The sequence below is a fragment of the Lemur catta genome, chromosome 21, assembly GCF_020740605.2.
Source record: "Lemur catta isolate mLemCat1 chromosome 21, mLemCat1.pri, whole genome shotgun sequence".
Taxonomy (NCBI): domain Eukaryota; kingdom Metazoa; phylum Chordata; class Mammalia; order Primates; family Lemuridae; genus Lemur; species Lemur catta.
Genome location: NC_059148.1, coordinates 19,958,950 through 19,986,743, shown reverse-complemented (window position 1 = coordinate 19,986,743; position 27,794 = coordinate 19,958,950). Strand labels below are relative to the sequence as shown.

At 41.9% G+C, this 27,794-nt stretch overlaps 1 protein-coding gene across 1 annotated transcript in view; it reads right to left on the bottom strand.

The window, feature by feature from the left end:
* The window catches only part of CIT (citron rho-interacting serine/threonine kinase), a 159,415-nt gene that overhangs the window by 48,248 nt on the left and 83,373 nt on the right, over positions 1-27,794 (bottom strand). Inside the window, exons 14-24 of the mRNA XM_045534695.1 lie at positions 26,650-26,820; positions 26,332-26,382; positions 25,749-25,802; positions 22,921-23,061; positions 20,953-21,078; positions 17,488-17,583; positions 13,684-13,800; positions 12,630-12,739; positions 11,311-11,485; positions 7,523-7,720; positions 692-745 (exon numbers count right to left, since the gene is read on the bottom strand). Of these exons, the coding sequence (XP_045390651.1) occupies positions 692-745; positions 7,523-7,720; positions 11,311-11,485; positions 12,630-12,739; positions 13,684-13,800; positions 17,488-17,583; positions 20,953-21,078; positions 22,921-23,061; positions 25,749-25,802; positions 26,332-26,382; positions 26,650-26,820 (1,293 nt within the window). The remainder of the gene's footprint in view (positions 1-691; positions 746-7,522; positions 7,721-11,310; positions 11,486-12,629; positions 12,740-13,683; positions 13,801-17,487; positions 17,584-20,952; positions 21,079-22,920; positions 23,062-25,748; positions 25,803-26,331; positions 26,383-26,649; positions 26,821-27,794) is intronic.

Genomic DNA, 27,794 nt, shown 5'->3' with positions numbered 1-27,794 from the left:
GAATAAGGATAACATCCCCATCTTCTGAAAGGGGCCTATTTTCAGTCCTTCGTTCTGATCAAAAATAGACTTTGAGTTCCCATTGACACTACTCTATTATATAACCTATGAATGATGCCTATCTGCTCATAGAATTTACTTCCCTCAATATAAATAACATCTCCCAAAGAGTCCTGCAATTTTTAACTTGCATCTTAGGAAGCCAGATTCTGCCTGTTAGGAAGTTAAAATTCTAGGTCCCCAGGAGAAGAAAACTAGTTGGTCTTTCCTCTCTGCAGAGGCAGCAGGCTGGAGAAGTCTCGCAGATACAACTGCCCCTGGCATATGGACGGTCTCTGGCCCCAGTTAGCCACGGAACCTTCCACACTGGGGCAGGAGCAGGGAGCTGCCTTAGATTTTTGCTGTAGCTACTGAAACCTATTAGTGGTTCCACAGTGAGAATTATTTTGGCCATTCCAACTATCCTCCTCTCCAGAATACAAAGCATGGTTTCAGTTTTTTAAAACCAGAAGAAACCCCAAAAACTGGCCATCTAGGACTTAAAAACTCCAAATAAGTTTAGTCTCATTATCTGCTTCAAGCTGTCAAGTTTGTATCAAACATCAGTCATCAATATTATGAAGATATTCCCCTTCCCTTCTCTGTTTCAGTTTCACGTTATTCTCATCGATTTTGGTTAATGAATACTCACAGTACAGCTGTTACGAAGGGCATCAAATTTGCGCTGGATTTCATCTCTATGTGCCTAAAAGGTAAGAAGTTGATTATAAATTTCTCATAGGGTAGAATACAATTCAACATGCTATGGGTCAAATATAGAAAATAGCAATTTGCCCAGAAAGGCACAAATACTGTGGTGGTAGCACCAGCATCTGTTTTTCAAAGAACGAATTAATCAAGTCATCCCCAACATCACAAGTAAGTTACAGGAATAAACAACGGTGTGTTGAAAACAATTACCTATTTACGCCACACATGCACACCCTGTACAAATATTTTTAACATTCATATTAATGCCTAGGGACTATTGAGAGAAAAAGGGAGAAAAAAATAAAAAAATAAAGGATGACGGTTTTATTCTTCTTCATTCTCCATTCTGAAAATATAACTTTCCCTCTTCCTTCCAGCTGACTCCTCCTCAGCCTACTTCCTGAGAAATACACACACACACACACACACACACACACACACACACACACGGTCAAAGTAGCAACTTTCTATGTGTTTGTGTTGTTTTTTTATCAAAAGCGGCAGAGATTCAGAAAACCCTACATTGACCCTGAAGTAAATATATGGGCTTCTTCTGAGGAAAACCTGCCCTAAAACAGCAGCATTCATTCAGCTGAAAAGGATTTTTTGAGTGCATATTACATGCCCATTAATTTATAAAGAAACAAATTAGTCTCCATAGGAAAGTCTATAAGACAACTGAGTCAAAAATTTTAGAGCTGTGATGGTTTCTCTAATATGTTTCTTTATAAATTAATGTTTGTAACAGATTAGACACCTTAGAAGAAAAGATTAGTGAACTTGAAGATAAAGCAGTAGAAACTATCCAAAATGAATACACAGAGGGAAAAAAAAGACTTAAAAAAATGAACAGAGCATCAATGAGCTGTGAGCCAACTTCAAATGGCCTAATACACATGTAATTAGAGTTCTCAAAGGAGTGATGAGACAGAAAAAATATTTAAAGAAATGATGGCCATATATTTTCTAAAGTTGATGAAAGCCATAAACCCAAAGATACAAAAAGTTCAATGAACTGCAAGCACAAGAAACATGAAGAAAATTAACCTAAAGCACATCATAATCAAACTGCTTAAAACCAGCAATAAAGCCAAGTCTTAAAACAAGCCAGAGGAAAAGACCCATTAAGAGAAACAAAGATAAGAAAGATGGCATATTTCTCCCCAAGGGTGTGGGGAGTGCAGAAGGGAAGCTAGAAGACAGTAGAACAACACCTTTAAAGTACCAAAAGGTGTGGGGGGGGGGGGAATATGGAAAAACCCTATCAACCTAGAATTCTATACCCAGCAAAAATATCTTTCAAAAGTGAAGGTAAAATAAAAACTTTTTCAATCATACAAAAGCCGAAGGAATTTGTCACCAACAGACCCGTACTATAAGAAATGTTAAAGGAAGTCTTTCAGGCAGAAGGAAAATGGCAACCAAAAATTTGGATCAACACAAAAGAATGCACTGGAAAAATGGTAAAAACAAAACAAAAACAGACAGTTGCACAGACTCACAGCCAGATTCATAAATAAAAACTTAATATTTAGAATCAACTTCCTTTATGGACTAATTTAATAGATCCTATTTTTTTCCAAAACTAAATCTGCTAGCAACAATGAGAGATTTATTAATGTGATATGCTAACAATACTGTTTACCCAAAATAGGAATGTGGCTATCTGTACTACTGTTGAAGTCTCATCTATGACCAAGCAGCAGCCTGGCCCCAAGGACCACCCAAGCCCCTCTACTGCATTCCATGATCATCAAGGACAAAAGGCAAGGATTCAGAAGAAAGCCCTTGTGTTAATCAACTCTAGGTCAGGGGTCAGCAAATCTTTTCTTTAAAGTGTCAGATAGTAAATATTTTGTTTGCAGGCCATTCAGTCCTGTTCAGAAGTGTAGCCACAGACAACAGGTAAACAAATGGGTATGGCTGTGTTCCAATAAAACTTTATTTATAGGAAACAAAAGACCAAATTTGGCCCGCAGGCTGTGTAGCTTGCCAATACCTGCTCTAAATGACTATTTGGTGTGAAATCTCTCAAAGACAGAAACACGAAGCTGAGGGTAGAGTTAACCCCTTCAAAGCATAAGCAGTGACTATAAAAAGGTTGCTGGCCTAGATACGGGGACAGAAGCCCTATTTCACTTTCTTATTGGGTTCTACTTTCTTATTAATAGCAAAGTTTCCCAATAACAGCACACCATTAAAAACTCATCTAACTGTCCCACTGGAGTCTGAAATTTCAATCATTAATACTGATTCATTTCCATTAAAATTAGCCATTATGGGGCGTTTGGATCATTTCAACACATCAAACGGCAATCTTCTCTGAACGGATAATAAACTATAGTCATTATGGCTTTTGATGTATTATTGATCGTGAAATTGAAACACAAAATGTACAGCTGACCCTGTTGTGGCTGCTAGAAATACTATTAATACAAGTACTTAACAACTACTGAACTGTAAAAAAATGGTAAGAGTCACATGATTTATGTTTTTTTGAAATAAGTTGCAAACCAAATACACAAAAAGGCAAAAGGTCACACAATAGTATATATAAGCATAGTAAAACACATAAGACAAGGTTTGTATTCTCTCAGTGAAATGTCTGAGTGTTAATTAGGTATTGGGTCTACAGGGAATAAATATTTATACTCTTAAAAATTATTCTGCCCCCCAAAGAGCTTTGTTTATGTGAGTTATTTCTACCTCCATTTACCACAGTAGAAATTAAAACTGAGATATTATTCAAATTTTTTAATTTTCTCTTAAAATAACAGTAACATTGCTTTTGCACCATCAGTGCAAATATTAACACAGTGAAAAAATGACAAACGACATCTTAATAGTATTATGAAAACAGTCTGACCTGGGAACCCCAAGGGGTCCACAGACCCACTTTGAGAACCACTGACCTAGAAGTTGGTGGCAACAAGGTAGAATGGGCAGACTGCAGCCATCCTGGCGTGAAGACCAGACAGACCCTTTCTTTTGGGAGCATTTATGCCTTGGTTAACTTTTAAGGAAAGTTACAAGAGGAAGAAAGTAAATTACAATGCAGTCTTGACTGAGAGGAAATACCCGCAGGACTGAGGAAAGGAACAGTATTTAGATGTCTGATCACCTTCTGGGATCCATGGTCAGGATTCTAGAACGCTCAGGCTTCTGTGCAGCTACCCCTTTCCTGGTGAAGGCAGGCACCAAGCAAGGATGTCACCTTACATGCTCCCATTTCACCTCTTGCTATCATGCTGATGGCTTACTAATCAATTCAATGCAGGGCTTTGATACTTATGTGCAAGAATAAGAGCGTGCGTTGACTAATGATCTTAGCAAATCAGAGAGAATGACTTTGGGATCCACTCACTAATCACACCACAAAGGAAGGATTCCTTTCATTAGTGTCTCTAGCTTTCAACTCTCCATTATTCAACGTAAGTCACTGGACTCCATCAGTAAAAGAACACAGGGACAGGAACACAAAACGTGTGGCCTTCCTGGTGTGCACAGAGCACATGCCATGCCTCTCCCAGGTGATTCCGTCCAGTTGTGCTTGCAGCGTGTGCTACAAAGCGTACAGACTTAAACTCTCTTCCTCAAACGAAGGGATTACGTGGAGTCTTAAACACCAAGTCCAGGCAGAAAATTCTCTTTTCTACCAGTAAGTACCGAAGTATCTTAAAAGCATGTTTCTGTTTAAAGTTGGTCTCAGCCTTGATTCATTCTCAGCTTTTAATGGCCAGTTGATTTTAATACAAATGCAATTAATTGATAGGATGGATAAAGTGAGAATGAGAAAAAAGAAAGAGGTAGGAAGGGCAACAATGGCCTCCCAGCTGCTCTGCCAAGCTCCTTCCACGGAAAGCTTCAATTTAACTGTGCTCCATCTAATTTGCCCAGGGGCAGGGGCCAGACAAGGTAACTGCTCCCTTCCCAGGCTAGCAGATGGCTGCCTCTTAGAATTAAGCAATAATGGCCTATTTGACTATTCCCTTTTATTGATAAAACAGCCTACCGTGAAGCTCACAGATCTCCTAGGAGATTATTTTAAATCCAGCTGATTTAATTTGACTGACGCTTGTGTGGGGTCTGAACTTGGGCCTTGAACAATGAGAAAGTATTGCATTTGTGACCGCCTTCTCTTTTTCTTGGAAAACACACTCTTCAGAACAAATTCCACCAGGTGGTTCAAACCACCACGTGCTATCCATAACCAGAGTTATGGGACACAATCAAGAAAACAGGAGGGAAAAAAGAAAGCCCACGGCCTCAAAACTGGGGCAAATCGATACGGGGTTTGGATTTCCGTAGGACGGATTTATAGCCAGCTGTTTGCCCAAAGGCACTTCTGCCATCATTTGAACAAGCCCTATTTTCCTCAGCATCTTCATCTGCAACGGCGATAGAGCCCTAGTTTCTAGACCTACGGAGGTTTGTTTCTTTATTTTTTTTTTTAAGAAGATGCTTTGAGGCGGTGATCTCATCTAACTAAATTAAGTCGTGACTTGCTGCTGGGCTAGGCTTCCTGCAGCCATTAGACACGGCACATTCCAACCAGCAGCAAGACAGGATTTAGAGGACTAATTTCCCCACAGATAAGAGCAGTGACACATGCTCTGTTTTATACCTTCTTCCTTCCGAACAGGGGCAGGATAAGATACACGGCCGCCACTGCCTTCCAGTTCCAGCAGAGCAGCTGCTCCGAAGTAAACGGATTTGGGGAATTACAGCCCAATCCCCTGGGGAGAAAGGGCTGAAGACACAGCGTTGGGCACACAGCAAAGGCTCATTAAATATGGATTAAATTACTGATGTCTCTCTTTCTCTCAGAGCTTAGGTGTTCATACAGGGGGAAATATTAACATACAATGCATTAAATATAATAGTGGTTGAAACTTAAGTGTCTCCCTTTAGGAGCTTTAGAAATGCTATCTCTCGGTCTCTCTCTCTCTCTACCCACCCAACCCCAGCAAATGCATAAGCATCAACTTGTACACATCAATTTCATTCCCAGCTCCATGTTTGCCTTCTATAGACTTATTTTCTGTTTGCTTTGTCTTTCTCGTTTTGTCCTGTTTTATTGTTTTATAGCTTTCCAAACTGCTTTTAGTCCATTATGAAACAAGGCAGAGTATAAACAAAGACATATCATGATTATTTTTTTCCAAACCAAATACTGGGTCATTTAATGAGCGTTGCCATAGTGATGATGGAACTTAAAGTTGTAATTGATATGTGAACTTGGTGTAAGTCCTGGAAAATCTAGGATGCACAAACACCTTCCATACGGGAGTTACTCTGTACCCCCAGAATGGTGGAGGCCACTATGCCTCTCACTGGTCCCATAAGGACCCTGGCACTGTCAGATCACATTCCCAGTTTGGCTCAGATAATGGGATACTCAATCCTAACAACGGGCAATAACTTCTAAGAATGAAACAAGGTTAAAAAAAAATACACATTACTTTTAAACAAGGTAAAGCATAAGCAATGAATGCACATAGTCATCCACAGAAGTAACTCCACCCTAAGGGAGGTTTAGAGATGTTTGCTGATGGAGATGGGGACAGCATCCAAGTTGAATCAGAATGAATAAGGGACACATTTAGGTACCCTATAAAAACACTAAACCAAATCAGCTGTATTGTGCCCGGCCCACGGGAGAGGACACCCTGACCAGAAGGCATGAGTGTGCCTGTCTGCTGGCAAGGACAGTATGTTACCATGAGAAATGCATGTGCTTGGTTGACACTAGCCATTAAAACTCATTCAAGCTTCCTATGTTCAGAGTCAAGGTCCACCAAGGAGCTTTCCAAGAATAATGGGGTTTTGTAAGCACACTTCCCTGAATGGGAAAAAAAATGCAAAGACTGGTCCTCCAGAGCACCATAGTCAAGTTGGCAGTGGCATTTCTCCCTACGAGTTGGCAAGTTGGCATTTTACATGTAAGATTCTTGTGAGTTTTGTTAACCTGGGTCAGTCCCTTTGAGAATGACCAACTGTGGGAAAATGGCCCCCCAAAAATCCCATTCTCAGACTTCTAGAAAGAACTAAGGTCTAAATCCAGTGACCCCTGCACCCCTATCAAATTCCACCTCCTAAGAATACTCTTAAGCTAAGAGAAGGGAAGCCAGGTCCCTTTTAGAGAAAGAATCTTTCATTCAGTAGACTCTTTCCCACCCAGATCATAGCAGATGTATATGAAAGACAGGAAGCAGAATCTACAGCTTTAAAAAAAAGTAGCATATAGAAGTTAACCAAAACAAAAATAAAAATATGATAGAAAGACTAATGGAAGATATAAGATTATTTTTTTTAATGATTATTATAAACTCAAGCAGAAGAATCAGGTAAACAGACTGTTTGGCTGAAACCGTAATTTAAAATATGATGATGATTATGTTAAAAAGAAGGAAGCCATGTAAACAAGGAACTTTTCAAGATGCTAAGGAAAGCTAAGACATTACCAATCAAGCTAGTGTACTAATTCCGACGAAGAAGAAGCCTATGAAAGCCAACTTTCTGCCCATTAGATCTCTCTGTGGATTGTTTTTCCCCTCCTGGAATTTTTTCATGTCTAGACATGGGGTCTCGCTATGTTGCTCAGTCTGGTCTGAACTCCTGACCTCAAGCGATCCTCCCTCCTCGGCCTCCCAAAGTGCTGGGATTACAGGCATGAGCCACCACACCCAGGCCCCTCAGAAATCCTAAGAATGAGCAAATAGACCCAGCACCACACCCATCCCAACCTGAAGGCGCTGCTCTCCAGACCCACCGTGAGCGCCTGGATCTCCTCTTCAGCTTCCGCTGTTGTCTCCTCCAGCTCTGTCTTGGCCTGGCGAAGCTGGCTCTCCAGCGCTGCCCGGGCGGCCTGCAGGGCCGTCAGCTGCGACTCACGCTCCTGCAGGGACAGCTGCAGCTCCGTCAGCTGGCGCTTGAGCTCCAGTTTCTGCTCCTCGTGCTCCAGGCTGACCTGAGAGGGAGAGACACAAACCCCTGGTTGGTATGAACAGAAAAGAAGGTGAAGACACGACCTGCTGCTCAACCTGCAGCTGAAACCTGGTCTTGGAACCACATTATCAGCCATCCATGGAGGGGGAAATGCAATATAATGGGTCTGACTCCATGCATCTCAGAAACCAACAGAGTGGGAACACGTAAGAGTCTCCATCTCCTACCCATCCCTTACTTTAAAACACTCAAATGCCCGGGAAGGCTTCAGGAGAAAAACCACACAGCAAGAACTACAAATAAAAATCATGGCGATTACTTGGATTAGAGAAACATTCAAAGGTAAATGGATACAAATAACATCCTATTAGTAACAGGGACACCTTTACAATTTGAATGCAAATGAAACCACATACTGAATTCTATTTATTTTAGATATTCCTGCTCTGATTTGTTCTCATTAGGTAATCTGAATTAATGTCACACTTTATAAGCTAATCATCTTCCCTCCATCTGCTCATCCATCCATCTATCTACTCAGCGTTTCACGTATTCATTTAAGAAAAATTGACTCAGCTGTTTCTGCGTAACAGGGAACATGAAGGTGAAAGTCTTTGCCTTCAAGTTGGGGAGGAAAATGAAAACCAGCCATTACCATATATTGTGGTCAAGTGCAATGGGCAGGACATGTAGGGATGTTGTGGGAACACAGTGGAGGGGTAGAGGAGCTAACTCTGGGTCTCTTAAATTCTAACGAAGAATTTACAGGAGTCAAACAAGCAGGTGAGAAAGAAGGAAAATTCCAGGCAGGGAAAGCAAGACATCCAAAGGTAGGCAGGGGAGGGAGATGACGACACATCCACTGACCTAACAAATGCTGACAATGTTGTCCCAGAGACCAGCACCAAGCAAGTGAGAGATGCTTGCTGCCCTCAGAGAGCTCACTGTCTAAGGGGACGGCCAAGAGAGCACACGGTGACGAGCAAAGCACAGAAGGCCGTGGGGACACACAAACGAGACACCCAGCCCAGCTTCGGGGGTCAGAGAAGGCTCCCCAGAAAAGGTGACACCTAAATCCCAAAGGCCATAGGTGTGAAGAGATGGACTTGCAAAAGATTTAACCTAGAGAACCAATAGGATTTAGTCATTAATTTGAGGTGGGGCAGAGAACAAAGGATAGAGAAGAGTCAAGGTGACGCCCATGTTTCCGGACAGGTGCATTACACACAGAGGGAGACCATTGGCTAGGCAGGGAGCAGGAGAGGAAGAGCCAGTTTGAGCTGAAAGAAATTCAGTCTTGACATGCTGAACTGGAGCCCCACAGGAGACATCCAAGTGGAAATGTCTAATGCCTGCTGTGACAATGGCTTAAACGAAAGAGAAAGGTCTGGGTTGGTAACTGAGATCTGGAGGGCCTGAATAAACCAGTGACAGCTGAAGCCACAGCTGTGATCTGTCACTTGTGGCGATGCCGATGTGATGGCAGCAGACAGTCCTCACAACGCGCCAGGCACAGTATCGACTCATCTCCTCCTCATAACCACCCAGTGAGGGAGGTGCTGCTATTACCTTTGTTTTACAGGTAAGCAAACTGTGGCACTGACTGATTAGGTAACCGAGCGAATGTCACACATCTAAAACAGGGGCAGAGCTGGCACTCCAACCCAGGAAGTCGGGCTCAAGGGTCTGTGTCGTACACACTGCACCTTACTGTCTGTCTTATTAAAATGCCAGCAGTCAGAGCAGGACTGGCCTCTACGAGCAAGCCCGAAAAGTCTCCCAATGCCACTTGGTAAGATCAAGAGAGGCAGGTGACAGCAAGTCAAGGGAGGTGGGGGAGCTGGATGCTGTGTAATGAAAGGAGAACCCAGGAGCCCCACACCTTTGCCACACCGCACACTCAGTGAGAGAAGAGCTACCGCTGCACATGTGCAGTTGGGGGAAGGCCCAGAGCCCTTTAAGGTGGATCAAACTCCAGGCAGAGGCCTCTGCCCTCAATCTCAGTAGCAGCATGTGGCCAGGAGAAGAGGGACTGACCTTGTTATATTTAGAGCCAAACTCTAAAACTCCCAGGAAGAAGATAGAGCCTGAACCTCTTGTGAAACATCTTAAGTTTCTCCCACCATTCTTGGGGTGGGGGGGGGCTAGATATACTGATTCAAGAAAAAAAAGCAACAAGCTTCCCAGAGACATTTTAATTGCCCAGATGAGCTAGAGCTGCACAACAGGCTCTTAACAGGGGACATTTGTGGAAAGGGAAGACAAACGCCAGCCAAGGTTCCCAAGCTGAAGAAGTCCATCTGGGTTATTTACACTCACACCCTTAAGGCTGACTCTACTGTGATCTTGTTGTTAAACTTACCGAAGAGTACACAGATAGCCTGGATGATAAAAGTTAAACCACCAAGACAACCTAGAACAATGGCTCTCAAACTTCAGGGAGTCTAAGAATCACCCTGGGTGCTTGTTCAAAATGCCAATTCCTTACCTCCCCAATTCCCATGACACTAAGGAATCTGCATTTCAACGGACATTCCAGGTGATCCTAATGGAGGGGTCCACACCTTGACAACCCCTAAAAAACGTGAGACAATACATTCTTTCTGTCCTTTGGAAAACTGACTTCATTTTAATATTCCAGTACAAACGAAGACACGCCTCAACATGAGTATTCCCCAAAGGTTAGTCCTCAGACCTCTGTCTGCTTAACTGTCCTTTCCTTAAGAAAGAGCATCTGGTCTCTAAAGAATCCCATCAAATACATGAGCACCTACTCTTACACGAGACACTGTGCCTTCACTCCTATCCTCATTTCCAACTCCCAAGGACCACGGCCCTGAACGCCAGTTGTGATTCTGTTGGTGCCGGCTAACCCTGCCCACTAAGCTGAACACCCCCGTGTCACAAACGGGTCTGTCTTGTCACCACTGTAGACCCAGGCTACCAACTGGCACACAGCAGGCATTTAATGAATATACAGTGGATACACAAATGAAACACTATGGATTATTCTCCCTGTGCAATGAAAGGAAAACCAATCAACCTCAACATGTCTACAACCCAATCTGCTATATTTTCCTTCCCAAAAACCTGGTTGCTCTTCCCAACTTCTTTTTTTTACGTCTCTGAAGAGAACTACCTTCTCTATCAACCAAACCTAAGTTCGGTTTCATCTTTTAGTCTCCCACTGTCATTAAGAGACCTCCGTCACCATCACTGAGCCATGCTATGTACCCACCGCGGCCAAACTCTGTGCATGGACTAGGTCACGCTGCCTGCACTAAATGCTGATAATGTGGCCTCGCTCTGCTCCCATTTGACAGGTGCACCAATTTACACAGTCCCCGCAGGACCCTGGGAGGGAGATGCGTTATCACTGACATTACACAGATGAGGAAACAAGCACAGAGAGACTAGGCAGCTTGCAAAACTAGTAAGAGGCCACAAAACTAGTAAGAGGAGGTGGAATTCTAACCCAGATCCATGTGGCCAATCTGAGCTCTAACTGCCATGCACAATGCCTCACAGGTATGGACTTATGTTTCAAAGCTGCTGGTCCAGGGCCTGAATCCCCCCGACAAACCCTCCCAGGAGATCACCCTTCGCTCTCACCTCCCTCAACCTCGTCTCCAGTTCCAGCAGCCGATTCTTGTCACTGTGGTCTTGGTGGCTGATTTTCTCCAGCTGTTCTTCCAGCTTTCGGTTCTGGGCCTCCAATTTCCCGGCCTGTGTCTCCAGGTAAAATTTCTGTTGCCTGAGTTCAGAAATCATCTCTTCTTGGGCCTTCCTGGTGGGGGTGGTGGGAGGATCCAAACAAAAAAGAGTCTCATTAGAGTTCAGCATGTGCCCCAGGAAGGACAGATAGAAATGGAGTGAGACGTGGGTCTTCATCAAGTGGACGATGGCCCTTCTCGGGTTAGCTCTGGCCTCACCTGGCCTCATAGGCGTGATCCTGGCATGGGGAACCCGAGGAGGATGCAAGAGATACTAAGATTCACTCCTCTGATGGACCTTTTCATTTTCCTTTGAGCGTCTGTGTAGGGGAGCAGAAGGGGCCCCAATAACCCACTAGGGCAGGCCCCAGAGAAAGGGAGCAACAAGGAGAAAGAATGCTATTCTGGAGCTGGGTGCAGTGGTGCACGCCTGTAGTTCCAGCTAACTGGGAGACCAAGGTAGTAGGAGGATCACTTGAGCCCAGGAGTTCAAGGCTGCAGTGAACTATGATCGTACCACTGCACTCCAGCCTGGGGGACAGAGAAAAACCTCATCTCTAGGGAAAAAAAAAAAAAAAGAACACTATTCCTTCTAGTTCTCTGTAGAACTTGCTCACCTCTCCACCAAACTGCTTAGAAGAATCAAAAATAAGAAACACTCAAAGACCAAAAGCAGCCTCTACCAAGTGGATTTCGATTAAGGTAGGAATGTTTTGGAAGACCTCTGGAGAAACCTAAGGGGAAAAAATCCTGGAGATTATAATTCTCTAAGACGAAAATCAAAGTGCTTCTGGAACACGGATAGTCCTTGCTGAACTCCAGACTTCCTTCCCAGGGCCAAAGCTAATGACAACAAAACAGATGGCCCAGATGGGCACACACTGATCACCTCTTACTAGGCACGGGAGGCAAGTCTGGGGAACAAGGACTGCAGCTTTCCGAAAGCAAATTATAAATAGCCTTATTAGAAAGAGCAAAACATTCTATAATCTGATGGTAATTTGAGGCATTTAAGAAACCTGACTGGAAAGAAAAGGACATGGCAGAGTGGGACCACTTAAGACAGGGCAAGATGACGTTAAGTCTCCAAGGGCCAGGCCGAGCTACACAAGTCATTCAATCCACTCCAGCTCCACCAGACAGAAGGCAATGGAGTTTGTGCCCCAGGAGAGAATACCAAAGTATAATAACGTAGGCATTTAGAATTTGAATACTTACATGTTCCTTTGGGTAAAAAGGCTGCTGTTTGCCGCAAGTTTGTTGGCTTCGGACAGTTCCACAATCCTCTGTTCCAGGGATCTGATCTTGGAATCCATAGCATTGATCATCTGAAACACAGGGCACCTGTGAAACCTCTCGCATAGACAGTTACACCAGTATAGGAGTGATGTGGGCCACAGGGGCCAGGGCAAGAGTCTCCACTGAAATGTCAGCATTCTGGTCAGAGGCAACAAGAGACTCAACCAGTCTTCCCCCTAAGGTACCGCTCCAATGGATGGTACTCGGGTATTTTTTCAGAGATTAAGCATTCCCACACGAGCTAAGCGGCTTGCATGAAAAACACACAAGAAGGACCTAGTCTGGAACCTAGAATCCCATCAGTGAGAGGCCTCCTGAAATGCCCGTGTCCTCTGCATGTGACCTGAGCCTGTAGGAGCCTCTCACTTGAATTTACAAGTTCACATTTATCATCACCCGTAGAGTTGTCATTTTCTGAGTGATTCCTTCTCACCCAGCCATCATTGTTCTAGATTTTCTACATCAAAGTTTCCCCAACTTAATGAATCATATGAATGGTTAAAAATATAACTTCCCAGGACCCTCCCTTAGAGATTCTGATGTGGAAAGTTTCAGCGAGGTGCATATTAACAAGCACTGTGTGAGCAGCAAGTTTCTGAAACAACTGCCTACATGGGTTAGGAAAGACAGAGACAGGCAAGTGAAAAGAAGAGAAATGCAAGCAGACCGAGGGCCACTGGGCATCGTGTCAGGGGCATTCGGAAGGACAACATTCTAGCAGATGGCACATCAGCAGGCGTTCTTGAAGAGGAGCACAAAAGAGCACAAAGCTGGCCACCCTGAGCCGCCACCTCCGATACTTTAGGGGAGAGGAAGCAGTTGCTAGAGAAAGCTTCCTATTATCAACCAACTCCATCGGACTAAACCGAAAGAAGAATTCACCCAAAGAAACAGGCTTTTCTCAGGTATGTGATTATTGGCATATTTAAAAAACCCTCCTTTGCAAACTGGCTTTGTGACAACTTATACCTACCGCCTTCTGCTCACTGAGAATTTTGCCTTTCTCGTGGGCCTCCTCCTCGTGCCTCTGCATCATATTCTCCAGGGTCTCCTTATCGGCCAGGTCTTTCTTTATCTGATTGTCCAACACCTACGGAAACAAAGCAAGCAGTGAACATTCTCGGGAGCAAAGCTGAGCAGGAAGACGGAGCAGGGGCACCTGAGAAAATGCAGGAAACAGGGAAGAAAGCAGTGGAGAAGCCCAGGGTCTCCAAACTGTGGGGCAAAGAGAAGGCAGAAATCAGGGGTCTTTTTATCAACTGGGATAAGATTAAGAAGACAGGTATTACCACCAAATGGCAAGAAACGGATGGACCTGAACTAAGAACTTACTTTAAAACCAGCAGCCAAACAGACCAGGGAGATATATCCAAAATGAGGTAGACCCCAGAATGACAGGGGGAATAAAATTCTCATAATCTGCAGGTTTTACCTGGGGACACCTTTCTCTTAGCCAATGCACCAGTAGTTTTCAGAACATTCCTTGCTCCCAAGTTGGACAAAATTAATTCTAGCTACTCCCGGGCTGGGTGCAGAGAAAAAGAGAAGCTGGAGACAGACAAAGTCTGTGTGACTGAGGCTGATGCTCAGAGACAACCAGGGACAAGAGGATTTTGCCCACCAATGACGGAGGTAGACAGTCAATAGATTGAAAAGACAACATAAAAGAAAAGAAAAATATGCCTCTTTCCTCTGTTCTTTCATGTGATCCAGCCAGGAAAAAAAATAAGTTACTGGGAAGAGAAACCTTTCCCAGGGGAAGAGAAATCGTGTGTTCTCGGTGCTGAGAACACCACTGTAAGCACCTACTGTTCCCAAGAGGAATAAAACAAAACAGTAATGGTGTCACCAACCACCAGCTTGATCTAATGTTCTCTGGGGCACACACAGCCCTGGCAGTTGCCAAAACAACAAACTCGAATGGGAGGAAAAAAGAAGACAACACCATAACTTGGCCGAGCCTTTGACCACAGCCCTGTGGTTCTCATCACAGAGAATCCATTCTGCTTTTCCGAATGACACCAGCCACATCAAGAAGGACACCAGGATATTGGGGATAGAGCTGAAAGAATTGAGGTCACAGATGGGATTGAAATCTGCCTTTCCCACAATGTCTATTGTGAAAGGACCTTCATAGCTCATGGGGACATCGTCCCTAAAAAAGAGCCAGTCAGCAGGGACGGCGTCCACATGACAAAGGGAGGAAAGAACGGATTTCAAACAGGGCTTTAAACTAAAACCAACTGATGAGAAAAATAGAATGGGAGTTGGTGGAGAAGACCAAAAGGTGGGAACAGGGTCATAAGAGAAAGGAAAAAGCTCAATAAGATGAGAAGTGGCCCACTCTCTGGGACGTCTGAGTGTGATTCTAAAATTATGAGCGAGAACAGGGTAGAATCTAGGGTATGATTATTAACTATTACCAAAATGGCCTGAGAGAGGCTGGAACGGGGAACACAAAGCAGAACAGGCTAAAAAGAAATGGTTTAAGAAGATTGTAGTCAGGAAGACAGAAGAAAACAGATCTTTCCCAGATACTCCTTGAGGGTCTCTAAAACAAAGTTCTTTCCATCTGGAAGGTGGCAGAGACCGTGTAAAATCTAGACCTGGTACGCTTTTTCTTTTCTGTTTTTTTTTTTTTTGTTTGTTTTAAATGAGGTGCTAAGGCAGTGAAATCCATTTTCAGGATTACTCTGCTCAAAATAAGACCTCAACCTTGGCAGTGACGGATACCAGTGAGAGGGAAGTGTGGGCTGGAAGAGACAAGCCTCTATCAAGAACATATGCATTTCTCGGATTTCACGGGGTTCAACTGGCAGAAGAATGAACAAGAAGACGTATGGGGGAGGGAGAGAAGCAAAGAGTTTGCCTGAAATGAGGGATTCCACCGAAGACATCAAAATCAATTTAAGATAAAATATGGCTTTTGACAGAATCGTCAATATAATCACCCAAATCACAAAATGAATTTTACAAAGAGTTATTTTCATCATGCAAAAGTGCCAGTGGACCAGCCTGAGGAAGAGCGAGACCCCGTCTCTACTAAAAATAGAAAGAAATTAGCTGGACGACTAAAAAGAGAAAAAATTAGCCAGGCATGGTGGCCTGTGCCTGTAGTCCCAGCTACTCAGGAGGCTGAGGCAGGAGGATCGCTTGAGCCCAGAAGTCTGAAGTTGCTGTGAGCTAGGCTGACGCCACGGCACTCTAGCCTGAGCAACAGAGTGAGACTCTGTCTCAAGAAAAGAAAAGAAAGAAAGCCTCAAACATCAAGAAAAGACCGAAATCAAAGCCCAGAGTCCCCCCAAGGAAGATACACATTTTCATCCAATGCCTCAAAGAATTCCCATTGATAATTTTCCAAGGAAAATAAACAGCTTATTAAGCCCACAAAGGGAAACAGGCACCATGACAAAGAACCAAGAGAAACAAGAGAGCAGAAATAAACCTTCAAATACTCCACATACTGGAATTATCAGACACAGATCATAAAACAACTACATTTGACACATTTAAAGAAATAAAAGGCCTGAAAATAAAAGTAGATAGTAGAAAATCATTGTCTTAAATAATCTAGTAAACTTGGGAAAGAACCAAATAGAATGTCCAGAAAGAAAAAATATAGTAACTGAAATTTAAAACCCAATGTATGAGTTTAACAGCAGATTAGACACAGCTAAAAATTAGTAAATTGGAAAATAAGTCAGAAAAACTTACCCAGAACGTAACATAAAGAGACAAAAAATGGAAAATATGAAAAAAGGATAAATTGGAGGTGATCTAACACATGTCCAATCAAATTCTTGAAAGGAAAAGAAAGAGAGAGAAGGAAGAGACAATATTTAAGATACAATGACCACTAATTTTCTGGAATTAATAAAAAGATACCAATCTATTCAAAATCCCAATAAATCTCACTCAAGCAGGACAAAGTAAAAGAAATCCATGTGTAGATACATCACAGTTAAGCTTCAGAAAAATCAAAGACAAAGTAAAATTTTAAAGAAAAAGCCAAAGAAAATGGGTAGATTACATATGGCCCCCAACTTACAATTTTTTTACTTTACGATAGTTTTATCAGGATATAACCCCATCACAAGTCAAGGAGCATCTGGACTTAAAAATGGTTTGATTTATGATTTTTCAACTTTACAATGTGTTTATCTTGACATAACCCCATTGTAAGTCAAGCACCTGTACTTTCAAAGCGAGCAATGGTTATACTGACAGCTGACTTCACAATGGCGACACTAAAAGCCAAAAGTCAATGGGATGCTACCTTCAAAGAGTGTTACAAGAAATTAACTGCCAACCTAGAATTATATCCCCAGTCAAAACCTCTTTCAAGGATGAGGGTGAAATAAAGACATTACCAGACCAAAATAACAAGAGAGCTTGTCACAAGTGACTCTTGACTAAAGAAAGTTCTCACAGTTATACTTTAAACAAAAGGAAAAGTATTCCAGGTCTGAGATGCAGGAAGAAAATTAAAAGCAAAAAATGTGATGAATGTATGGCTAAATCTAAATGACTGTGGAATGAATGACAATGAGTTTTAAAAAACATTTTAAAGATGGAATTGAGATAAATGACCAATTCTTAAAAAAAAATTTTTTTTTTAACTTCAGATTTCCAATCTATTTCCAACACACAAATAACATCCCAAAATCTTCCACAGCGGAGAGAGGACAGCATTTACTCCTTTGGTCTAGCAAGAAGTAGCCAAAAGTGCCCAGCAAGAGAGGGAAGCTATCTAGAGAAGATGAGAAAGCATCTTTACTTTAATTTTTTCCTCGTAGTGTTGCTCTTTCTGTTTCAGGTGAACCTCCAGGTGTTGGGCTGAGACTTGGGCCTCCCGGTGTTTCTCCTCCAGCTCCTGGACACAAAAGAAAAGATGGTCAGGTTTGCAAAGAGAAAGGCATAGTCAATGTATGCTAGACATTCACAGGAAACATGACTTTGGTACAGGCACCACAGGTAACAGGCATCTGGTCTTCCATTACTAGGGCTAGTAATGGCCCTAAGGCTCTTGGGAAGAAAACCACCACCGTGCCTTGGCCCTGGATCTTCCAAGCCCAAGTATTCACACACATATACACACACAGCTGGTGGGCTGTGAGGCCTGGGACCAGAAACATGTCAGCGTGACAGGTCAAACAAAGGCAGCTCTTCATCTTTGCATAGAGAAATAAGAGTAACAAGACAACATTCGCAAGTTTAGTACAGCACAAAATCCCTGACCACTGTCTTAAGCCTCAGGCCATTTTCACTGTGATGACAGCCTCAAATGAGAGAAGTAATCTTAATTTATTATTAGGATAAAAAATATTTTGTATTTTCCTCATTGACAAAATTATTGCTCAAGAACCCTAGCTAAATAGGAAAACTAATGTTACAATTCAAGCACTTTAGGTTTTGAATGATTGTTTTAACTGACTGGTAATTGGAGTATGTGAATCTCTGGAGATATGTATGTTATGTAATGTTTTATACAATACAATGATAATGGGAACAAAGCCAAACATAAAATACACTGATAATGATGATGCAAAAATGTATACATACATATTAAAGATCAGAAGAGAAAACTGGAGTGATATAAATAACTCAAAGTTAATGTTCTTTTAGTACTTTTATTGCTAAGTTTTCTGCTTTTAAACAAAATTGTAATTCACTTGAAAATTATAGCAATTCATTTGCCAATGTGTTATAAAACTGATCTTACAAAAGGCAGCATTCAATTTACCAAAATATTCTCTAAATGCACAGATAGCTGTATCTATATTAATTCTTATGAATCTGGACCCATCTGTTAATTACTAATATCAAAAGTCATTACTCCAAGTTTTCATCTCTTCACACTGTTATGAAATTTTTCTTTGAAGTGGAAGTAATTATGAGAATTTTGAAGAATGAGGAAATTATACAGGATATATCCATAAAACAGGATGAAAAAATTACTTTGAGATTCACACGCACAAAAAAATGTTAGTGATGAAGCTTTTGAAATTCTAATGTCTACAAGCAGTGGCTTTGTTTTGGGGGCCATTAAAGTGTTAAGACCAGGTGCACAAGATCTACTGCAATCTAACAGATGTGATCTTGCAAAGTTGAATGTAAACAGGATTTTAATTAATAAAAACACATTTTAAAGCGCTTTGTGTGTACTCAGCTAAAGCATCCCCTGAAATGACTTCTCTTATTAAAGCAAAAGATTTTGCTGTAATGAGAGCCCGTTATCTGTTTCGAAAGTTCTTATCAGAATAGCAACTATTTTAAAACCAATGACATTTGGGGGTCTATTTCCAACTATCACCATCATATAATAGCAGTAAGGACCACTCTTTGCCTATGTCCTGGATGCTTTGCAGCGTAAGCACAGGGTTCTTGAGCAAAAGGCACCTTCTGATAAGTGAAGTCACAACCACAAAAATACTCAGGCAGGTGGCAAGCTACATTCGGACAAAGAAATCCGCTTATTTTTTCCTTTGTGTTAGAAATCACTTGATAATCATCTTTTTTTTAGTTTCAGTTCTCATAAGAAAGCACAAGAATGGAAATCAGAATCTAAAAATAGGTCAAAAACTCAGATACTTGAGACTGACAATTTTAAGACCAAATTTCTGGTCTATATATGAATGGGAATTTACAACACATAATCCAAGAATGCAGAACTCTCTACTCCTCCATTTTAATTGTAAGTGAACCTTTGGAAAAGCAGATATTCTAAAATCTGACATCTTGGTGGTTTGGCATTTTTTGTTGTTGTTGTCATTTTTTTAAACATATCTTTTCTGTATGTATTGGATCAACTCTTCAGTCCTGATTTGCAAACACTGTTGTTCACTGCTATTACTTCCAGCTCCTAGAACAGTGCCTGGCACATAGTAGAAGCTCATTAAATATTTGTTGAATGAATGAATGAACACATCACCATTAAACAGAGAAACATTTTGCAACCACAAGAGAGTTAACCACTTTGTTTGTACCAAGCAAGGGAGGGACAGCAGTGGTAGGATCTCAGTGGGATCTAATTTTATTCACGATAAAATTCACACACTTGACAATAGCCAAGAGAAACTTGGATGACGAAACAAGAGAACAGAAAGGGTAGACTAACAGTCACATTTGCCTTTGTGTGCAGACATATATATGAAGACTGAGGGTCAAAGCAAAACAATTTAACCAATTCCTCTTTTGCCCATTTGTTCAAGAACATCCATATATTTATGAATATACACAAAAACAGAAATATAAAGTTTTGAAGGGTTTGGATTTGTTTGGGTTTGGTTTGGCATTAAGTATAGGCCTATAAGTTGGCCCTTGTTGAGTTCATATAGTTGCTGGCGACTCATTTCCTGGAAGTGATGCAGAGAGAGAGAGATGAAGTGGCCTGCTCACCACTTCACCTCCTTATGGTGCAGAGGATTGGCCAACGACTTGAGACTCTCTCCCAGGGGCAGGACACGAAATGGACTCCAGGTCATCAGTAAGTCTCTCAAATGTGACATCAAATTTCTGACTTTGGGACTGAGATCCAAGGAGAGCCCTTCAAAGGTGCTGCTTTCTACCCTGGTAGGGGCAAAACTTCAACACGTCTGCAAGTACCACCCCAGCCTTCCTTGATTCGGTTAATTTGGTCATCAGAGCCTGAGACAAAATCAGGATGATTACAGACCTAAAAAAAAAAAAGACCTGCTACATCTAAAGAAATTGAAAAAAAAATAATAATAACCAACTGTAGCAGAGAAAGTGAGTGGGTGAACACGGATCCATGACAAATACTACTCTGACAAAAACAATTCTGTATGACTAATTTCTTTCTTCTCCAAAAGCAAGAATCTGGGTTTTGATCTTAAAGGTCTAAACCCCTACAGCTTTTTTTTTAAATTGGCATTGCAAAGTTAACGGCCATCCAAAGCTCTGCTGATAGAAGTATGTCAATGCACCTATAAAAATGTATCAAAAATGATAGATGCACGTCCTGCTTAAAAAAATGTCAGGTTGTAGCAAACAGAGCAAAAAAAAAAAATATTTATGGATCTGTTACCAGTGCTGAAACGTCCAATATTTGGTTATTCAGACTATTCTATGGTGTGGCATACACTGAAACCACCTCTCTTGATTCATCCACCTACTTGGTGATACCGCCCCTGTTATGGCGTTTAATTCTTCTTCTTACCCCCTTCCCTTTGCAACCTCTAACCTGTTAGCTTTTAACTTTTCGACTTTCGTTCCTGCTCACCAGAATTTTATCAGCCATCTGCTGGATCTGTTGGGATTTTGTCTGGATGTCATCCTTCAGTCTGTTTTCTCTACGCTCCATGGTCTCTAGTCTCTTTACCTTGTTCTCCAGAGAATGGCGCCGTTCCTGTAGATCATGAATCAATCAGAGAGTTTTAATGGAGTAACTGCTATGGGCGTAACAACCTGCACAGAGGGAAAGAGCCCTCGAGAAGCATACACTCGAGTCGGGAAGAAAAGTCTCAGGCACCTGAAGCAACAGCGGAGAAAATAAGGCTCTATAATTCAGGTACTCGGTTGTGTAGGTTACAAGAGTGCATTCATTCATTCAAATATTTACCAAGCACCTACTATCTGCAAAGTACCACACTGGGCATCACAGAAAATACAGAGAGGGAGATGACATAATTCCTGCCCTTGGAAAAGATAAGGAGAATGCAAATAAACACAATATAGGTTAAGAGGAGGAAGAGCCACAAAGATACAAAGTGCTGTGGGGAGGCTGCAGCCAGGGAAGAGGACCTTTAACTGAACAGCTGAGCAGAGGCATCGGAGAGGTACGAGCTCTGGAGAGGGACAGTATATGGTGGTTTGGAGTGGGAAGGGCAGGAGAAGAAGACGAAAGATGTTTCAGACAAAGGGAGGCGCATTAGCAGAAACATGGAGAGGGTCAAGAGCCAGTTGGGGCCCCAGGTAAAGCCTAAGAATGGCTACAGCACAGGACACGTTGGGGGAAGAGCAGGTGAAAGGAAGAAACAGTTGCCTTCGCAAGCCCAATGGCTGAGGGTCTCATGTCCCAGGCTCAGGGGTGCACCTAAGCATTATGAAACCTCCGAAAGGTCTGGGATGGGGCAGGGAGTACCGAGGAACCTGGCAATTGGGGTCTGTGAATCTTACCCTGCGTGAGCTAGCTGAAAGGAAGGGAAGACTAGAAGCAGAAGGTCAAGAAATTACTAGATTTGCTCAGCTAAGAGGAAGAGGGCCTGGCCTAAGAGGCGGCAAGCAGGAGATGAACAGGAGAGACAGTATGGCTGCATTCATAGGACTGAGGGACTCACTGAATAGCAGGGTCCGAAGAAAAGCAGATGATGCTAAGGTTTCAAGCCAGGGGTGACCAGGTGAATGATGGTGGCCCTGATCGGCATGAGAAAACTGAGAAGGGAAACCGGCTTCAGGGAGACTGAGTTCTTGTAAATCTGATGCACCTGTTGGAATTTCAGGGGAACAGGGTGAAACAGAGCCTGGAATGTGGAGGAGGAGGGCCCCAAAGAGCACGTACCAGTAGGTTCCCACCAAGACTGTGACAAGGCAAAGCAAAAGACCCAGCAATAGGAGGAGGGCGAGATCGACTATGGAACATCCCTTCTGTGTCACAAACACCAAGGGACTGGAGGCGGCGGAAAGAAGTAAAGGAGAAGTGTTACTTTTTATTCTATACTCTTCTGTACTGTGTAGGCTTTTTACAATGAAAAGGCGCTCATGTATTTCCAGTGTAATTATATAAATGATTTCAACAACAACAACAACAAAGAATTTGAGGGAGAGAAGAGGCCCAAAAATACAGAGCTGAGAGTCATCGGCACACAGGTAACAGGTGAAGCCTTGGAAATTAACATGTTATTGTATTAATATCGTGGGTCCGAAAGGCAAGGAAAACAGGGAAGAAAAAGAAAACCTCAGACATGGAGTTACGGTTGACCTGTGTAAATATAAACTCTCCAGGATTAGCAAGCAGGCTAGTGGAAAACAAACAGACAGCATAAGCTTTTATCAAGACATCTTTCCACTTGAAGCTGCTGTGACAGATCCTTCTTTCCCCTTGGGGGAAAATGTCTCCAAGCCGCTCAAGTTTCAAAGGGAGCTTCGGAAAGGAAAAGCAGTTTTGGTCAAACAAGCAAGTGATGGTTTTGCGGTTTCTTTTCCCTTGGTGCGGCCTCGCCGGGGCCAGGGCTGTAAGTTCCCTGCTCACCTCGGCTTCCGCCAGCTTCTTTCTTATGCCTTCAGAAGAATCTTCGCGGTTCTGCAGCTTCTCCAGCTCCCTCTCGGCGCGCTCCTTGGCCTGGCGGATGTTCTGCAGCAGCTCGGTGGCCTCTGTGCTGGCTTTTACAGCCTGTGAGGAGAGAAGGAACAGGAGAAGGGTGGCCATACTGACTCACGTAAAAAGACAGCGACCACATCCTAAACAGAAAAGGCAGGTTACACTGAGTATATATGTTATCTCCATTGGTCCAAACATATAAACATTCATTTTATTCTGTATTTCATCTATTCTAACGTGCACTTTTTTTTAAATTATGGAATGCATCCTACAATTAGAATTGATGCATTTTTCTTTCTGGGGGGGTAAGATAACAGTATATCTGACAATCATTAATTAGCATTTTTGATGCAATGCAACATAGTGAATGGAAACAAAAAGGTCTAGATGGATTGATCTACCCAGGAATTAATGTATTCATGTCTCTGAGCATGAATTTTTTTCCTTATTTTAACTACCTGATTGGTTAATTTTCCTATGGGGAATCTGTACAACTTTTACAAGAAGAAAACAAGATAAAGGCTATGATTTAATTTTTTTTAAATAAATACCTTTCAGAGGTTACGACAGCCATAGTGTTCATGATAATTCACAAATCCACGTTTTAAAAAAACAGCTAAACCTCTTGAAGTTCGTATTTGTTAACTTTTACTTAGGTCTTAGCTGTAGGACAGCTCTGTGGCACTATAGTAAAGATCTGTGTTTATGAGGCCAACCATCTCACATTTATTTGCTTTAAATTAAAATTTTAAAATGTGAAAACTGCAAGAAAGCTCCAACTTTGAGACCTGTATTGTCCAATATGGAAGCCACTAGTCACATGTGGCCACTGTGCACCCGAAATGCGGCTGAGAAATTAATTGTTTAATTTTAGAGTTAATGTTAATTATTTTAACTTAAGTTAAATTTAGTTTAAGTTATTTGAACTTAATTTTTCATTTTATTTAGTTTTAGTTAATTTAAAAACTGAGGCAGTATAATAAGTATAATAATATTGACATGTACCATAATGATAATATTTTGGATATACTGGGTTAAATAAAATGTATCATTAAAATGACTTCACCTGTCTCCTTTTGCTTTTTTTAATGTAGCTACTAGAAAATTTTAAATTACCCTTGTAGCTAATGTTTGTGGCTCACGTCACACTCCTGTTGGAGAGCACAGTTCTAGATGAAAACACGCATCCTCTCACAAGCTTCTAGCCGAAAGAAGGCCATGAAGGCTTTCATTAGAGAGCTCAAGAATGAGTAAGAAGGGAACATAGGAACAGATAAACAAAATGTGCTGCATACATACAATGGAATATTATTCAGCCTTAAAAAGGAAATTCCGATACATGCTACAACATGGATAAAACTTGGGGACATTATGTTAGGTGAAACAGGCCAGTCACAAAAAAGTCAAATACTGCACGATTCCACTTATATGTGGTATATAAAGCAGTCAAAATCGTAGAAACAGAAAGCAGAAAAGTGGTTGCCCAGGGGGAGAAGTGGAATTAGTGTTTGTGGGTTATAGGGTTTCAGTGTTACAAGACAAAAAAGTTCCAGAGATCCATTGCCCAACAGTGCGAAAATACTTGGCACTACTGAGCTGCACACTTAAAAATGGTTAGGATGGTAATTTAATCTTATGTTGTTTTACCACAATTTAAAAAAAAAAAAAACAAGAAAAGAAAGAAGCAGCTTTATTAAACCAAGTTGGCAAACACATTCACAAACATTCTCGATGTAAAAGGCATGTCCCACAACCACATTTATTCTGGCCCTTTCATTGAGTATTTGCACTATTCAACTAAAGGAAGGGCTTGAAAACTGCTAAGAGAGGCCGGGCATGGTAGCTGATGCCTGCAATCCCAGCACTTTGGGAGATCAAGGCGGGAGGATCGCTTGAGGCCAGGAGTTCAAGACCAGCCTGAGCAACATAGTAAGATCCCATCTCTACAAAGAAATTTTTTTTTAATTAGCTGGGCATGGTGCCCTGTAGTCCTAGCTACTTGGGAGGCTGAGGCAGGAGGATCGCCTGAGCCCAGGAGTTCAAGGTTGCAGTGAGCGATAGTCAAGACACTGCACTCCAGCCTAGGTAACAGAGCAAGACTCTGTCTCTATTTAAAAAAAAAAAAAAAAATTTGCTAAGAGATTCGATCTCAAATGCTCTCACCACAAGAAAATGGTAAGTAAGCAAGGTGATGGATACATTAAGTGGCTTGATTTGATTTCACAATGTATACATACATTGCATTATATGCCGTAATTATATGCAATATTTATGTCAACTATACCGGAAGGGTGGAGAAATAAATAAATGAAAATTTTAAAAAATAAGTAAAAGCAGCAAGCACATGATGACCCCACGGATCCTGAAACCTTCCTCTAGGCAGGTGTGTTTCCCTGGAGTTTCCGACTGCAAGCAGTCTGGGTTGTGAACTGCTGCTTTTACAAATGAGCAAAATGCAGCGCTGGGCCCCCTGAGGCAAGAGAAGCTGGCCTCTTGGGTTCTGTCGTAGTATAATTAGAACTTTTACTTGAGTGTCTTACACAGCTTGGCTTTTAAAAATAAACACTGCTGACATGTCTCAAAAGAAAAAACTATATTCAGAACTCTGATATTTTCAGGTAATAGCTCACTGCCCCCCTTCCTTTTCCTCAGCGCAGGGTGACTAATTCTGTCTCTTTCATCTTTGGTGCCCCAGGACAAGGCAAAGAAAGGTATTTGCATATGGGGCGCAAGTTCCCAAAAAACCACCTCGGGCTCACCTTTTCCAGCTTCTCTTGGAGCTCCTGAATTTTGAGCTGCTGCTCAGCATTGATCTGTAATTAAAATCCCGGGAAATAAAGCAAAAGGCAAATCAGCATTAACGTCTTGCTATGTTTATTGCAGTCCTATTTTCTCAACGTTTCTGTGGGGTCTTTTCGTTTTGTTTTGTTTTCCAGAACCTACTAATGGAAGGAAGAACAGTGGCCTATCAGAGAAGTCTTTAAATGTCCCAGTGCAAACCCCCACGTTGACTATTTTTTAGGACCAGCAACATACAAATGGCAAAAAGAGAAGTAATGTTGCCCAGTGCCTTAAGACAGTAAGAATTTCCATATATATTTTACTAGTGTCTGGGTTTATTGGTTACTGTGAGCAGGCACGATAAAAAATCAGGCATCTTTTATCTCTTTTGGAACCACAGCTAAAGCTAAAACTTGGTCATCCAGAGGTGAACCAACAACTAAGCCTCAAAGAGAGGTCTCTATTCGTTGCAAGAATATTCTTAATCAATGACAGGCCACTGGTAATAACATGACAAAAATTATCCACCCAAAATAGCAAAACAGATTGTGGAAAATATACCTTCTCCAGTTTGGAATATTCTCCTACTTCAGGCTTCCCTTGATCCTTAGACTGTAATTAAAAAGACACAACATATTTGGAAATCTCAACAACCTAAAAAGTCTCGTAGACAACACTACCTGTTGTACCCTCTTGGTCTCTGCGACCAAAATAATCATAAATAAGAATAATGTTATTATCTATAAATAAAGACCGGAGTTTTCCAAGATATCCTATTATTTCTCAAACCTATGCTCATTAAGCTTGATTCCCTTTTTCCTTGTGACAATCACCCATGATTTTACCCAAACTGCACCCTCCTGGAGGGCGGCCGGCTACCTTCAACAGCTTATGCTGACATTCTGTCGCTTTCCGCTTGAACTCCTCCGCGGCGAGCCGAGACTCTCTCAGCTCAGACTCGTAGAGATCACTCCGTCTTCGTGCAGAGACAAGGTCCTCTTCCAATTGGTTCATCATCAGCCTCATTTCCTCCACTTGAGCCTGGTACTCCTAAACGGCAGGCAATGCAATAAGGGGGGGACTTTAGAACTCCCAAAAGACAAGACAGGTGGTGAAGACGGAAGGATGTCAACCAGGAAGGGAAGACGCAACTGAAGGGAAATTGGCATAGAAAAGACTTTCAGACCCAGAGAGAAGGTGAGAGGAGAGACAAACCCAGAAAGAGGCACTGGGTGGCCGAAGGGGAGGAGTGTCAGGGGAAGAGGAAGGAGAAAAGAATATTAAATCTAAAAACGGTTTTAATGCAGAACATGTAATAATTGGGAACACATGTGCCAGTAAGATCCTTTGCGCAAACACCACCACACAATAAGCACAGACCCTTCGGGCGTAACACAGGACAGCTGAAAGGGATGCTCTTTAAACAAGGAGGATAAACTGCTTACGTGTAGGGTTCCTCCAAGGGTAATCATTCATACAGTGTTGTCCTTTAGAAGTCATGTGCTCCTAACACAATTAGATATGGTACTCGTTTTAAAATTAACCTTTCAGACTGCACAAGAGGGTAATTGAAAAGCTCAGTGGAAAGAATCCTGGAAGGTGAAACTCATCATGTCAGTTTCTCACCATTAATTTCTCTGGGCCCAAAACTGAGTGATCAACTTAACATCTCTCCTGCAATGCAAGTCACCCTGAAAGTTGGAGGAGTCACAAAACACTGGCTCCGGTCAAAATAATGTGCGAGAAAATGTCCAAGGGAAGAATGATCTTGTTCCCTTGAGCTAAACCCTTTAAAGTGATCCAGACAGCCCAACCTTTTCCAAAATGCCTTTCTGAAATCAAAACAGAACATTTGAATCGAGTTTTTTCAGAATTGGATTTACCAGAAGAAAAGGGCACTGGTTTTGAGAACTTTTAGACAAAATATGAAAATATTCTTTGTTAGCAAAATGAAGGCTAAGTATAAGGATTTTGAATATTTATCTAATCCAAGGTGCCTTGGACAAAATGAAAAAAACAAGGAA